The sequence below is a fragment of the Amblyomma americanum genome, chromosome 8 (assembly GCF_052857255.1).
Source record: "Amblyomma americanum isolate KBUSLIRL-KWMA chromosome 8, ASM5285725v1, whole genome shotgun sequence".
NCBI lineage: Eukaryota > Metazoa > Arthropoda > Arachnida > Ixodida > Ixodidae > Amblyomma > Amblyomma americanum.
In genome coordinates this window covers 126020475-126033061 of record NC_135504.1, presented here as the reverse complement: position 1 = coordinate 126033061, position 12587 = coordinate 126020475, and the positions used below count along the sequence as shown (strand labels likewise).

Genomic DNA, 12587 nt, shown 5'->3' with positions numbered 1-12587 from the left:
AATGCGTTCTGCCGAGCTGTAGTCTGCCGCCTGCCGGCTGTAGCAGCCGGTAGGTGATGCACGCATAATCTTGACGAACACGCACCAGTTAGTAGTAGTAATAACTTTAATCATAGAAACATATGTGTGGGTCTCAGTGTAGAGACACTCTTCACATCTTTTGATGTGGTCTGTGGCTCTTGTGGCAGGGTTGGAGCCCCTAGTCCAGGGCCCCACTGAGTCTTGCCGCCAGGTAGGCTTTCCGGACCAGTCCTGCCTGGACCGCCGGATCCTCGCTGGAAAGCATCCTCTCCCACTGCTCGGCATTCGGGATTCTGTTTATTGCAGCCGCATTTGCCCTCTTTTCACAATACGTTATATGAATTATTGTGGCTTTGTCCTCGCACCACGGGCATTTGCTGCAATATAGCCCTGGGAGGATCTTGCTTAGTATGTTTAGATTCGGGAAAGTTCCCGCTTGTAGCTGTCTCCAATATACCGCTTCCTGCTGGTGGAGATTTTTGTGAGGTGGGGGATATCTAATCCTGACCCCTTTATAGTAATTTAGAATTTCTGAGTATCCTAAGGGCAGTGGCTCCGCGTCAGGCTGCTCGAGGCTGGTTTGGTTGGAGCCTCGGTTTGTAAGCTCTCGAGCTCTCCTATCCGCCTCGGCATTCACCGCGATGACTGTGTGTCCTGGTACCCACATTATTATGTGTTGCAATTGTTTTTCCTTCGGCGGTAATTTGGCTTCCTTTAGGACGTGGAGCGCTGTTCCCCCTATTTTGCCATTCATGTAGTTTCTGCACGGTGTTTGCGAGTGTGTTAGAATTATTAGGTACCTACTAGTTGAACCCTTTTCTCGCGTAAAATCCGGCCTCGCGTGCCGTCGCCTCACTTACTGCTTGCATGCTGACCCGCCCTGGGAAACTTTTCTTTTATGAGACAAATGAGAGGCGATGGCGCCTGCATGTGGTACTGATGAGCTGACTTTTAGCACATCTAAAATGGGCTGTTTTTCAGCACATCTGAAATCAAATTCGCCCGTCCACTGTGCAGAAAACATGGAAGACCATGCGCTCGCATAGGGCTTCAGACGTTGACGACGCGCATGACTGCGAGCGTCTGCATGAGCTCGTGCTGAAAATAAAGAAACAAATACTTTGTAATTTGATAACGCCCCAGGCGGCACAAAGTACGACATTCGACGGCTGAAGTTATAACGAAACGGCTTAGCCGGCCGTGTAGCTAGAACTCGAAGCGTGATTGGCGTCGAGAGGTCCCTGTGCGGAAGATGCTGTGTACAACTGCTTCACGAAGCCTGAGTGCATAGAATGCGACGCAAAAGCTTGAGCGCTTGTGTTCGCGACTAGCCTTTTCCTGCGTAATATTTCTTACCGTGTTCTAATTACGAGACCTCTCGCATTATCGGCCATGCTCGCCACGCTGCTCTTTTCGTATTTCAACGCCTATTGCCCGTCGAGACGGCGAAATAGCGTTCGTTCACGAATACGTCACTCGTCGCCGCTGCATAAATCTTCCAGTGGCGGTACCAGTGTATACCACGTTTATGAAGTTTTCTGGCTTATAGAAGCTTTGTTTCATGACATGAAACAATGATATATTTGCTATATGGTATAAGCCAATGCTATACTTTTGTGTCCCTTTAAACTTACCAGGTCACTCTAGTGCGCCATGATTCGCGCACTGCAGAGTGATTCCGCAATAGTAATCCAGTTTTCCGCTTTCTGCATGAACAATTCGTAAAGTGCTTAAAATGAAGACAGCCACGCGGCTGGGCTATTCAGCAGCAGCAGGACAGAAGTAATGCCGCTGTTTTTTTTCCGGGGACTGAGGTAAAAAACAGATCTACTTTTCAAGTTCTTCTCACTTGGTTTGTCCGCCGGAGGAAGGTCGGCAACGTTCTTCTCGCCTGCCCTCTCCACGGAAGGGGCCGTGGGTGTAGCCTGCCCACCTGTAAGATCCGTACCACGGTGTTACACTTAACGAGATAACAAAGGGTGTGGGATTTCTGTTTTTTTCACAACCAAGCACAAATTCCGAGATTGTTTTCGATAGAGCTAGGTGATGTTTTATTTCTGTATTTTATCCTAAATTGTCGTTGTTTCAACGTTTCAAATGACGTCGTCCAGAGTAACACATTTAGTTCCGAGTGCCCTTGGCATAGCTGCAACAATCTCAGCTGCTAGTGCAACCCTCAAGCCTATCGTTTCGTCTATGTTTTTTTTCAACTTTCGTCTCATGTTTCCTTTATGTGTCTACTAGAAAAATTGTCTCTAAAAGTGATAAAGTTACATAATCACACCTGGCCTAGTTCGAGACTAAAGACCTTCAACCTACATTCCGCTCAACATATAGAGTTGTTCCGAGTGTTGAATTTTTTCACTAAATAAAAAATTAACACGGGTGATTTGTCTTAAAACAGAAAGAAATATTTAGCAGATTTTTGTGGCTACAACTAGAGTGCTCCGAGTATTAGAGCGACTGTGAAGCCAAACTGAAATGGGCCTGTTCCGAAAAAGTACCGCGCTTTAATGACGGCATTTTAACTTTTCAGGGAGATTTTAAAAGATAGTAAAGGCCGCGTGACAAAATAAAACGATCGATACCACCATGCGTTTTGCGCAGCAGAACTGCGACGTCTCGAACCAATTTTTTCGGTCCAAACTCATAACGCTATGCTGCATCGATAGTCCTTTGAAAGCGTGTACAATGGCCTCTCTTTGGTTTTAAATATCATGAGAGTAAACATTGTTAGAGCGTGAACATTGTTAACTTTAATTTTATGGACAGAGAAAAGGCATTTCTTTCTCTGAGCAAACTACTTTGCCTGAAAAGTCCATGTATTCGGTTTTTAGTGTGAGCAAAAATTAGATTCAGTTTATTTCTGTGTCTTTAACATTTATGGTCTCCAAGACTTCGACTTACACGCAAGAATGTATTACCTTCCAGGAATTTTTGGGGTCATATGAGGAAAATTTAACCTAGCGATCAGCATAAGAACTGTATTCTCACTTTTCTTCCCAGCCGAAAAGGGTTCGCCGGTGACGTTCAAGGTTGGGTGCTCCACGGTAGGTATTTCAGGGGTATTCCTCCCACCTAGAAAACAAAGCCAGCACTGACAGCTCTGGATACAAGTGAATACACTTTTACAGAGCATGCTCTCACTTCTCTTTCCGGCCGAATGAGGATCAACGGCTTCCTTCCAGCCCGGTTGCTCCGGTCCAGGGACTTCCGGTGTTTTCCGTCCACCTGTAAGAAAAGTGATACATTGATATGGTGTAAATTACTCAAAAATACTACAGGCCCGTGCAATAAAATACAGAAAAAGTAGAAACAATGACTGATAATGACTAATAAACTCGCCAAGCCGCCTACTGGCAGCTTTTTTTTTCGTCGTCTTACATCTGTAGTGCACATAGTGGGAATAAAGATTTGATATGAAAATTATTTGTATTTGGAGTCGCTCTGGGTTGGGCAGGGACGATATTTTCACCGGTATGTTACAAATCAGTCTTTTTTTTTTTGCGTGTGCTCCCATTATTGAAGAAAGCTATTGAGGCGGTGGGTGGCTAAATTAAGTTTTTCATAATATGTGCATTGTGCAAAGAGGTTGATAAAATGTTGTTTATAGATAGCAATTGCGTGAGAAAGGAAAATATATGATACAAAACAACTTTAAAGGTCATGAATCATCCTAAATATACGAAGGAAGAATAGCGAAATAAAACTGAAAATACAAAATGCCAAATTATGGAAACCAAATTCTGAAGAAAATTTGGAAAGAATGAACGCTGTGTAGTAGGCTCGCTGGCACTATCTGCACTGATCTGTACTTCACGAAAAACTTGTTTCAATGTCTTCATTGTCATTAGTTGTCATTATTATCATTTTATTATAAAAGGTCTCGTTACATATTATTGCTCTGGGACCTCTTCCTGTATGATCAATCAGTGTATGCATGCATTTCTCATGTATTGCAAGAAATAAACTTCAGACTTCAAACTTCTAAGATGTTAGCGTTCGACATGATTGCGTGCTTGGCGGGTTGTAACGGTTTTAACTCAAGGGTTCATCCAATTAATACGCGGTCTCAGCAAAGAAGGCGAAGTTAAATATCGCTACTGTGAAATCATCTAAAAAGAATTATATATAACGAACGAATAGGCATTCCTTCAGGAAGCTCTCATACAATATTGTGTTTGTAAATCTCACTTTTCTGAAGTAAAAACATTTCTAGAATAATATATATGGAACATGCAATGAACCCAGGAAGACCAGAACTTCCCTACAGCTTTAGTGCTGCCGTTTGAAAGAAACAAAACACGAGGAACATTTATGCCACCTCAAGCACCTACATGGAGTGTTTGGACTATTTGTCAGCATTTTGTTTGACCATGGCGACTCTTCGCCGAAAATTGGGTTAGTGGCCCGCTAAATGATGCCATGCTGCGCTTTGCGCACGGCCCGCTGTGAGCTGCGGCGCCTCAGCAGAGTTCCCATGTTCATTGTGTTACCCATGTTGATCGTCACTCCTGAAGAGAAATTTTCATCTGCCGCTTAGTTAAAGCTGAGACGAATACTGGCTCGCAGAGTTAAATGAAATAGATGGAACTTCATCCTTAGAGGAACTGGGCGTGTTTAGGCTACAGAAGCAAAAACCATAGCCCATAAATAAACCTTTGGGGTGGTCTTACCTTCGGGAGCTTCAGGTTTAGTTTCTTGGATAGGCGCTATACCTTCTGGAGCTGCAGGCTTAGTCACTTGGACGGGCGCTGGCGCCTTCTTTGAGCTCCACAATCTTGAGAACAATCCTTTCTTTTCGGGCGGTGGAGCGGTCCTGCGTATAAACTCTAATATATTAGAACAAATTAGTGTTTCTACACGAGGGCATCCTGCACTTTCATCAAATCACCAACGTCGGTATACGATTAGAAGAATTTATTTATTTCTTCAGTTTCCCATCTTGTGAAGCAGAGAAAGTAAAATACGTTACTTAGATATAAGCAAAAACATGCGCTAGGACAATGGAATTGGTTGCAAAACCATGAATCGGTGAATTCTATTTAGAATTTTGTCTCTGGGATTTCCTTACAAAGTAATTGAGGTAGGCTTTCATTTTGCTGCAAAAACCCCCTGGTTTGTTACCCAGAAGTACGCAGGCTCGGCTCCCTCGTTTTTTGCTGACATGAACAGCAAAAAAAAAAAAAGTTTCGCCTAAAAAGCGAACAACGCTGATGGTAAAAATGTAACATAACAGTGCAATCAAGGCCCTTTGCCGGCAAAATTTGTGAAAGGTATTTATGTTTATGAGACCATCTATATGCCTCTTAACTGATGTGGTGCAGACAGCTAGCCAGCCAGCCAGCAAAAAAAAAAAAAACTTACACCAAGTTCTGGGGCACTTACTCTGGCTTTGCCTCCACAGGCACATCGGGAGGTTTCAGATCATCTGAAAGAAGTGCCAGAAATTTTAGCCCCATTGCTTGGATGAATCGTGTATGTGTCGGCTGATTTTTTTTCGAAGCGAAATTCAGAAACATACGTCTGCTGTGGGGTGCTATTTCACACTAGAAGACACCAGGAGGACGAAACCCGTATAAAGTCCTCCGCTATACAAGTTGATATCTCTTTAATCATAACAAGGCAACGCAAAAAAAACGAAAAACAAACAACAAGTAACAATGAAGACAGGATGGGCGCTCACTACCAAATGATTGTTCTGAAGCGACCCAGTACATTATAAACCCATAACGCAGTCCACGTGCCAGCCAATCAGCTACCCTCTCACGTTTCAAGTACAAGCTGCCCTCCAATGATTCAAGTATGAACTTACTAGTTCAAACACAAATATTAATTGATTCTTCTGCCAACTGCCACTAGCTCCTACATACCTACCCTTACTATCACCTTCCCTGATAATCGTCGAGTCTGATGTTTATTTTCCACAACACATGCTACAATCATTGCCTGGAGAGAAATTTAACATTTAAAGTATTGTTCTGATTCCGCGGAACGCGTTTGGGCTACAGTCATGCCTTAGATAGATAAGAGGTCGCAAAATTCACAAGAATGAAAACCATATGCATTTTACGACTCCAAACACGTGGGTAGGCATCAGTCACGCAGTGCTGTTGGATTAGCGAAAGTATCCGCGTAAAGACCGGAATAAAGGCAGCGATTTTGAAGCGCTGATATGGACCCGCCTGGTATTAACGCGCGGTTTCCGGTGAGACCGGAAGTGGCGGCTAACCCTAGCCAATAGCAGCGCAGAAAGCCCGCTCTTCCGGCTCGGATGCCTCTCCGTGCCTGCCGCCGCCAACAAGGCCGCCATTGCAGACGTTCCACACAGTGACTTCGGCACAGAAATGTGATTATCGTGAGAACAAAAGCTTTATCAAACATAAAATATCTCTTTTTTTAGAAAACACGACCTACCCCACTGAAAGTTCCCATATCAAGTTCCTTAATTCCATACGTTTCTGTAAGGAATTTTATGGAGTCAGTAGGAAGCATTAGGAGTCGGTATGGACTATTAGGAAGCACGTATGGATATTTTGCGGACTTTATATGACGTCATGTATATTGTATGATAAACGTATGGAAATATGGAGAATAATTTAGACTCCGTATAGACAATATATGAATTTACATATATATTTCCGCATCTTATAGACTACATATTCCCATAATTACATGTCTGTGACTCATATGAAACGTTTCGGTAGGGTAAGCTGGGATCGAAGTGTCTTTTTCCTCCCTGAGGCGAAAAATGTCGAATAAAGCCCTGCTGATGGTATCCGCGGCTGAGCCCGCATCTCAAGGTACGGGATTCGATACATTCGAGCTTGCAAAACTTTACAAAGACCTACGCACGCGTGCTAAAATTAGTACAGTGGTGTCGACATGAACACTTTCATGATTTTAACAGATATGTCAGCGTCGCTGCTCTGACAGAGCTCCTCGCTCAGTAGTATTTGACATTTGTTGATCATATCCAGCCGGGTCTTGCGTCCCCACGGCGGTTTCTTCAGCGCGAACTTCGTCGAAAGAAACTTCGCAGGTAACCCGAGCTTAAGACGAAACCGCGCGAGCAATGTCTCGGAGAGAAAGCGGCAGCACGTAAAAGACTGAAAAGTACGTGGGAAGGAGTCCAGTTCAGGGAACGGGAGGCCAGTTTTGGCCACATGAATATGACGCCTGGAGGAAACGACAGTAGGACCCATTGCAGTGCAAGCATATTTAGGGACAGAAACTAAATGATTTACTAGTTGATTAGTTGATTAATTCATTGGCTGAATGTCCAATCTATCGATTCATTTATTACAGCTCTATTCCGGCACAAAAGTAGGAAGTTTGAGTTGCTTCCCCTTGTAAAAATGGTCTATAGACAGTTTATAGACGTTTTATAGACTCTATTGCCTTTTTATAGATATTTATTTTTGTCAGTTCATAGTCTATAGACTATCTATAGACAAAAGTCTACTAAAATTGTACGCCATAAATCTTTAAATTATCTATAGACTGTCACGGGATTTGTATTGCCTATAGACCGTTCTCCATGGTTTGTCTATAGAGAGTCTATAAACTTAAGACAGAAGTCTGCGGACAGCCTGTAGATTGTCTAAAAAAATTTTTGTATGGGTCCTACGCACTCTGCGCCAAAGTACTCTGGTCTTGAAGTTACCAGATCACTCTCGTGCGCTTCGATTCTAAAGCCACATAATGATGGCACGGAAGTTATTCAATTTAACAATACCTGCTCGATCTATTTGTTAACAGCTTTATATAGCGACAGCCACGGGCCTGGGCTTTCCGGCAGCAGCACGCTGTATAGCTGGCATAAGTGGAATGCCCGTCCTCTTTTCAGGTCAGTGCCAAGATTCAGCTCAGAAGAGCTATACTTTTCTTATTCTTCTTACTGGCTTTTTCCGCTGGAGGAATGTCGACGGCATTCTTGCCACCGGTCCCCTCCGCCGCAGAGGCCGTCGAGGTTGTTTGCCCACCCGTAAGATCAGTACCTCGTTGTTATACTTAACGGCAGACATGAGTGATTGCGTTTTTCGTTACAAGACAACATAATTTAATTACCAGAATGTTTTCGATAGGGTGACAGGAAGGCTTGACCGCGATAGGGCACGTTTGTTGCCATCATCCTGACATCAAATATGAAGTGTTGTTGCCTCGTTATCCTCATCCCTTGTATGGCTTTGGTCCGAGTGGTTAAATAACGTCATCCAGCATATCTTATTCAATTCTGGATGCCATTGTCTTATCTCCAACTAACTCTGCTGGTAGACGGAGCCTCAGGCTTTCCGTTTTGTACATGCCTATTACACCTCTTTTCTCTTGTTTGTAGCCATGAGATGTAAATACACCCTTGAAAAGCTTCCGAATCACATAATCGCCTTTGACTTGGTTCGAGACCAAACATCCGAGATCATATATTCCAATGACCCTATAAATGCTTCATTCTTTGGCTGTTGAAAATTTTCACAGCCAGAAAAATCACACGTGTTTTTTTAAATAAAAAGACGCTATTACCACATCCTTCTAACTTCAAGTATATTTATTCCATTATGAGACGGAATCTAAGCAGAACAGAAGTGGGCGCCTTTCGACAGATTAGCGTGCCTTATGAAACGCAATTTTCACTGATAATGGAGGTTTTATAAGCTAGTAAAGGCAAAATTATGAAAGAAATGTGTCGATACCATGTATGTTCTCGCAAGCAAACTGTGGCAGGTAGAAATAAACTTTTCGGTCGCATTTCTAAGGCTACGCTCTAAACACAAATACGCCTGTATCGGTGTAAAAAGGGAGTAAGGTGTCCTCAAGCGCACTTGCCAGAAGACAGCTTACCCCTTTCTGCACGCTACAGCGCCATTTACTTGAAAACATTGATCATAGAGTCGCTTTGGGTCAGTGTTTTTTTAGTATTCATGGCCTGCAAAAAGTAAACTCGTGAGTAAGAATGTACTGCTTGCCAGGAATTATTATGCTTGTAGGAGACGTGCTTACTGCATGTGACACGCGCAAAAACTCCATTCTCACTTTTCATTTCAACTGGAAAGGTGTCGGTGGTCTCCTTGAAGGCCGGCTGCTCCGCAGTAGGCATTTCAGGGGTATTCCTTCCGCCTAAAATAGAAGGGAATCGCCGGTTTAATATCGAGGAAACGACACATCCTGCTTCGCTTTGCTGTCGAACATGTTTTGTAAGTTGAAATAGTAAAATGGGATGCTTGCAAGAATATTGTATTTTCGCGTGACGTACTTCTTTATACGATACCCAACTATACTGATAAAAGCATTTTGAGCAGGAAACATTTTATGGACGCAATTGTTTCATATAATGTAAGATTTCACTATAGCGATCAATATAACGGCAGATCACCCGACGGTAGTCTTGCATTTATTTTCATGAACGTTCTTGCTATCGTCAAAAGCTTTCCCCATTGGTTTTCTATGAAAGCCTTAACTTTTTGATGCGATCGATGGAAACACTTTAAAAGAAAGATTTTGGCACATATCAGAAGAATGGACCATTACCTTTAATATTTCTATAAGAGTATCTTACATTTTTTTAATTTTCAAAATTTTTGTCCGAGAATGTTGGACATGTGTAACGGAACGGCCGGGACCGCGATAATTCCCCGAACGGCCGCAGGTACTTCCCCATCAACCGAAAAAAAATGCTAATTTTAAGAAGGATGGGCGAGTTTATAATAATTCATTGTGGGTGGTACAGCGCGAGCTAGACGACGGACAAAATCGCTCGTCTGTGTTGTCTTCTTGCTTTTGCCCGCCGTCCAGTTCGCGCTGTACCACCCACAATGATCTAACTTTAAGTGTGTGATAGAAAGCATTGTGTATTATGGAGAGGCCTGAGCTTCATCACAAGGCCGTGTATATATAACGTGTTCTCACTTCTCTTTCCAGCCGAATGAGGATCGGCGGCATCCCTCCAGCCCGGTTTCTCCGGCGCAGAGACTTGAGGTGTTTTTCGTCCGCCTGTAAGACAGGCGTATTTTATTATTACAATATAATATATTTCGAAATTACAACAAGCCCTTAATATAGCATCTCGCAGGAGTGTAGATAACCACTGATTAAGACTGATAAAACCATTTTATATTTGGTTGGCTTTAGGCTGGATAAAAAGAAATTGCACCGCTAAGACGAGGAAGCAAAGCAAATGTTAAGAATCTTTTTTTTCTGCGTAACTCCATAGAGCCAACAGGGTTTCTCTGACGCCTCCTTCGGGGTTGTCGTAGACTCAAAGACAGTGAACGGATGTTGGGCACATATCGAAGGTGGACGTCATGTGGGGCGGGGCAACCCCGTAAGAGGATGACAGTGGATATGCCAAAATGCTAACTTTCCAGGGCTGCCGTTTCGGTGTTGAGTAGTCGAATTAAGTTTTTTATGGCGTCGGCACTGTAATGAGAGGTCGAATCCAAAGAGGTCTACAGAAAGGAATCGGCTGAAAAAGTGAAAACAAAACGCAAACAACGAATTTACAGACAACACAGAGTAAAATTTCAAAAATATGAACATTAAAATACATGCCAGTTTATGAAGACGCAATTGTGAAGAATATTCGAAACGAATCAATGCTAATTATTCGGTTGGGTGGCACTTCTTCGACTAATCTATATTTCGAAGGAAAATGCGAGCTGTTATCGATTTGGCATGATTGCATGAATTTTGTTTCGGTTAGTTGGCAAAACAGTTCACCAATGTTTTGAAAAATTAAACAAAAAGCTGTGTGTTGTAAAACGTCTATACCTTCAATTATATGCGCAATACAAGGATCCCAATCGTTGCAAACGCATTAAGTTGTTAGCTAAAGTTCACGTGCTTATTTATTCATAGAGGTCAATAAAAGTATCGCTTCTGTAGAGGCGTTTATTTGTTCGACTGAACTTCCCGCTTCGTGGATTTAATGCTTAGTGGACAACTTCTTCAACACAATAGCTTCGTTTTGGATAATTCCTTGTTTCGTTGAGTTCACTAATGCCATGGCCAGAAATTTCCGCAGAAAGAAGGCATCTGTTCAACACCCAAAGATAATAATAATAATAATAATAATAATAATAATAATAATAATAATAATAATAATAATAATAATAATAATAATAATAATAATAATAATAATAATAATAATAATAATAATAATAATAATAATAATAATAATAATAATAATAATAATAATGATGATGATGATAATAATAATAATAATAATAATAATAATAATAATAATTGGTTTTTGTGGAAAGGAAATGGCACAGTGTCTGTTTCATATATCGTTGGACACCTGAACTGCGCCGTAAGGGAAGGAATAAAGGAGGGAGTGAATGCAGAAAGGAAGGTAGAGGTGCCGTAGTGGAAGGCTCCGGAATAATTTCGACAACCTGGGGATCTTTAACGTGCACTGACATCGCACAGCACACGGGCGCCTTAGCGTTTTTCCTCCATAAAAACGCAGCCGCCGCGGTCGGGTTCGAACCCGGGAACTCCGGTTCAGTAGTCGAGCGCCCTAACCACTGAGCCACCGCGGCGGGGCTACCCAAAGAGGCGGGAAGTTTGCATTTTCTGAGAAATAATAAGTGATGCATAGTCCCTAACTATGAATAAGAGCTACCAGGGAGTTCCTCAATGTTTTCATGCAGCTTTTACAAAACTTAGTTTTGTATAAGACCTACAGTTTCTTTTTTCACACAGAGTTACACTGTCACGTATTCTGGACACGATGTTCGTGTCTAAGCATTTTAAAGCTTATTGGGTTCGTCATATATCTTGGTCTAAAAACTTGCTTCTTTCTATACCGTTTCTCATTTGCAGTATTTCTCAGTAGCATTCTTTTCGGGCTTTGATCGAATGCCTTCATTGCGTGGCAATTCATGGTCATGGTATAAAATAACACAACTTAACAAGGAATCGTTCATTGGACTTTAAATCCTGGATGCGGAAAATGCAGTCAAATCAATAAAGGCCTCTATTGAACCTTGAACCTTTAGCTTACATATAATGCAGCAGACGATACTATTTCGAGAAAATACAAAGCATTCACAGACGGTCAGCGCTATTCACACGCAAGAGTGTCCGTTAGTATTTGACATGTCACGGCCGAGACATAGAATTTCGTGACTGTAAGCTACGCTTAAACCTCGCAAGCTGTAATCGATCACGCGAGGTGCAGCCGCGGAGCGCTCGCAGATGCCTGACGCGAGCTCAACAGGCGGAGAAGAAAGAAGGCAGCGACTTCTAGAGAGTGGTCTGCTATCGCCGCTGCTGTTGCTGCTGCCGGCAGAGGAGCAAGCCGCCTACACTTGTTCTCTAAGCGCGGCGAAGCCTGTATACCTGGCAGTGAGGGCCCGTGTCCTCCTCTCCAGTTGCCTGTCCTCTCACTGTTATCCTCTTCACTTGTCTCCACTCTGCTCCTTTCCAACCATTATCATCTCAACCCATCTTTACCCTACCACATTCTGGCTGCACTTTCCTCCTCTTCACAGTCCACCTTGGACGAGGCCTCAAAGTACGGTCAATTCTTGCCGAGGTGGCACGTCTATGCTAACTTTAAAAAC

General features: G+C 42.7%; 1 protein-coding gene across 1 annotated transcript; it reads right to left on the bottom strand.

The window, feature by feature from the left end:
• Positions 1 to 2458: 2458 nt before the first annotated feature.
• LOC144102749 (uncharacterized) lies at positions 2459 to 5483 on the bottom strand. Its single transcript, XM_077635930.1, has 5 exons — positions 5410 to 5483; positions 4698 to 4840; positions 3169 to 3252; positions 3016 to 3099; positions 2459 to 2508 (listed from the first exon to the last, which is right to left on the bottom strand). Exons 1-5 carry the CDS (start codon positions 5481 to 5483, stop codon positions 2459 to 2461), a joined length of 435 nt encoding a protein of 144 aa, XP_077492056.1.
• Between the last annotated feature and the right edge of the window lie 7104 nt (positions 5484 to 12587).

Excerpts from the sequence above, each read along its gene's own strand:
- LOC144102749 (XM_077635930.1), bottom strand. The coding sequence starts at position 5,483 with ATGGGGCTAAAATTTCTGGCACTTCTTTCAGATGATCTGAAACCTCCC. Across the intron at positions 4,841-5,409 it reads CCTGTGGAGGCAAAGCCAGA|GACCGCTCCACCGCCCGAAA; the intron begins GTAAGTGCCCCA and ends GTTTATACGCAG. Across the intron at positions 3,100-3,168 it reads TCATTCGGCCGGAAAGAGAA|GTGGGAGGAATACCCCTGAA; the intron begins GTGAGAGCATGC and ends TTTGTTTTCTAG.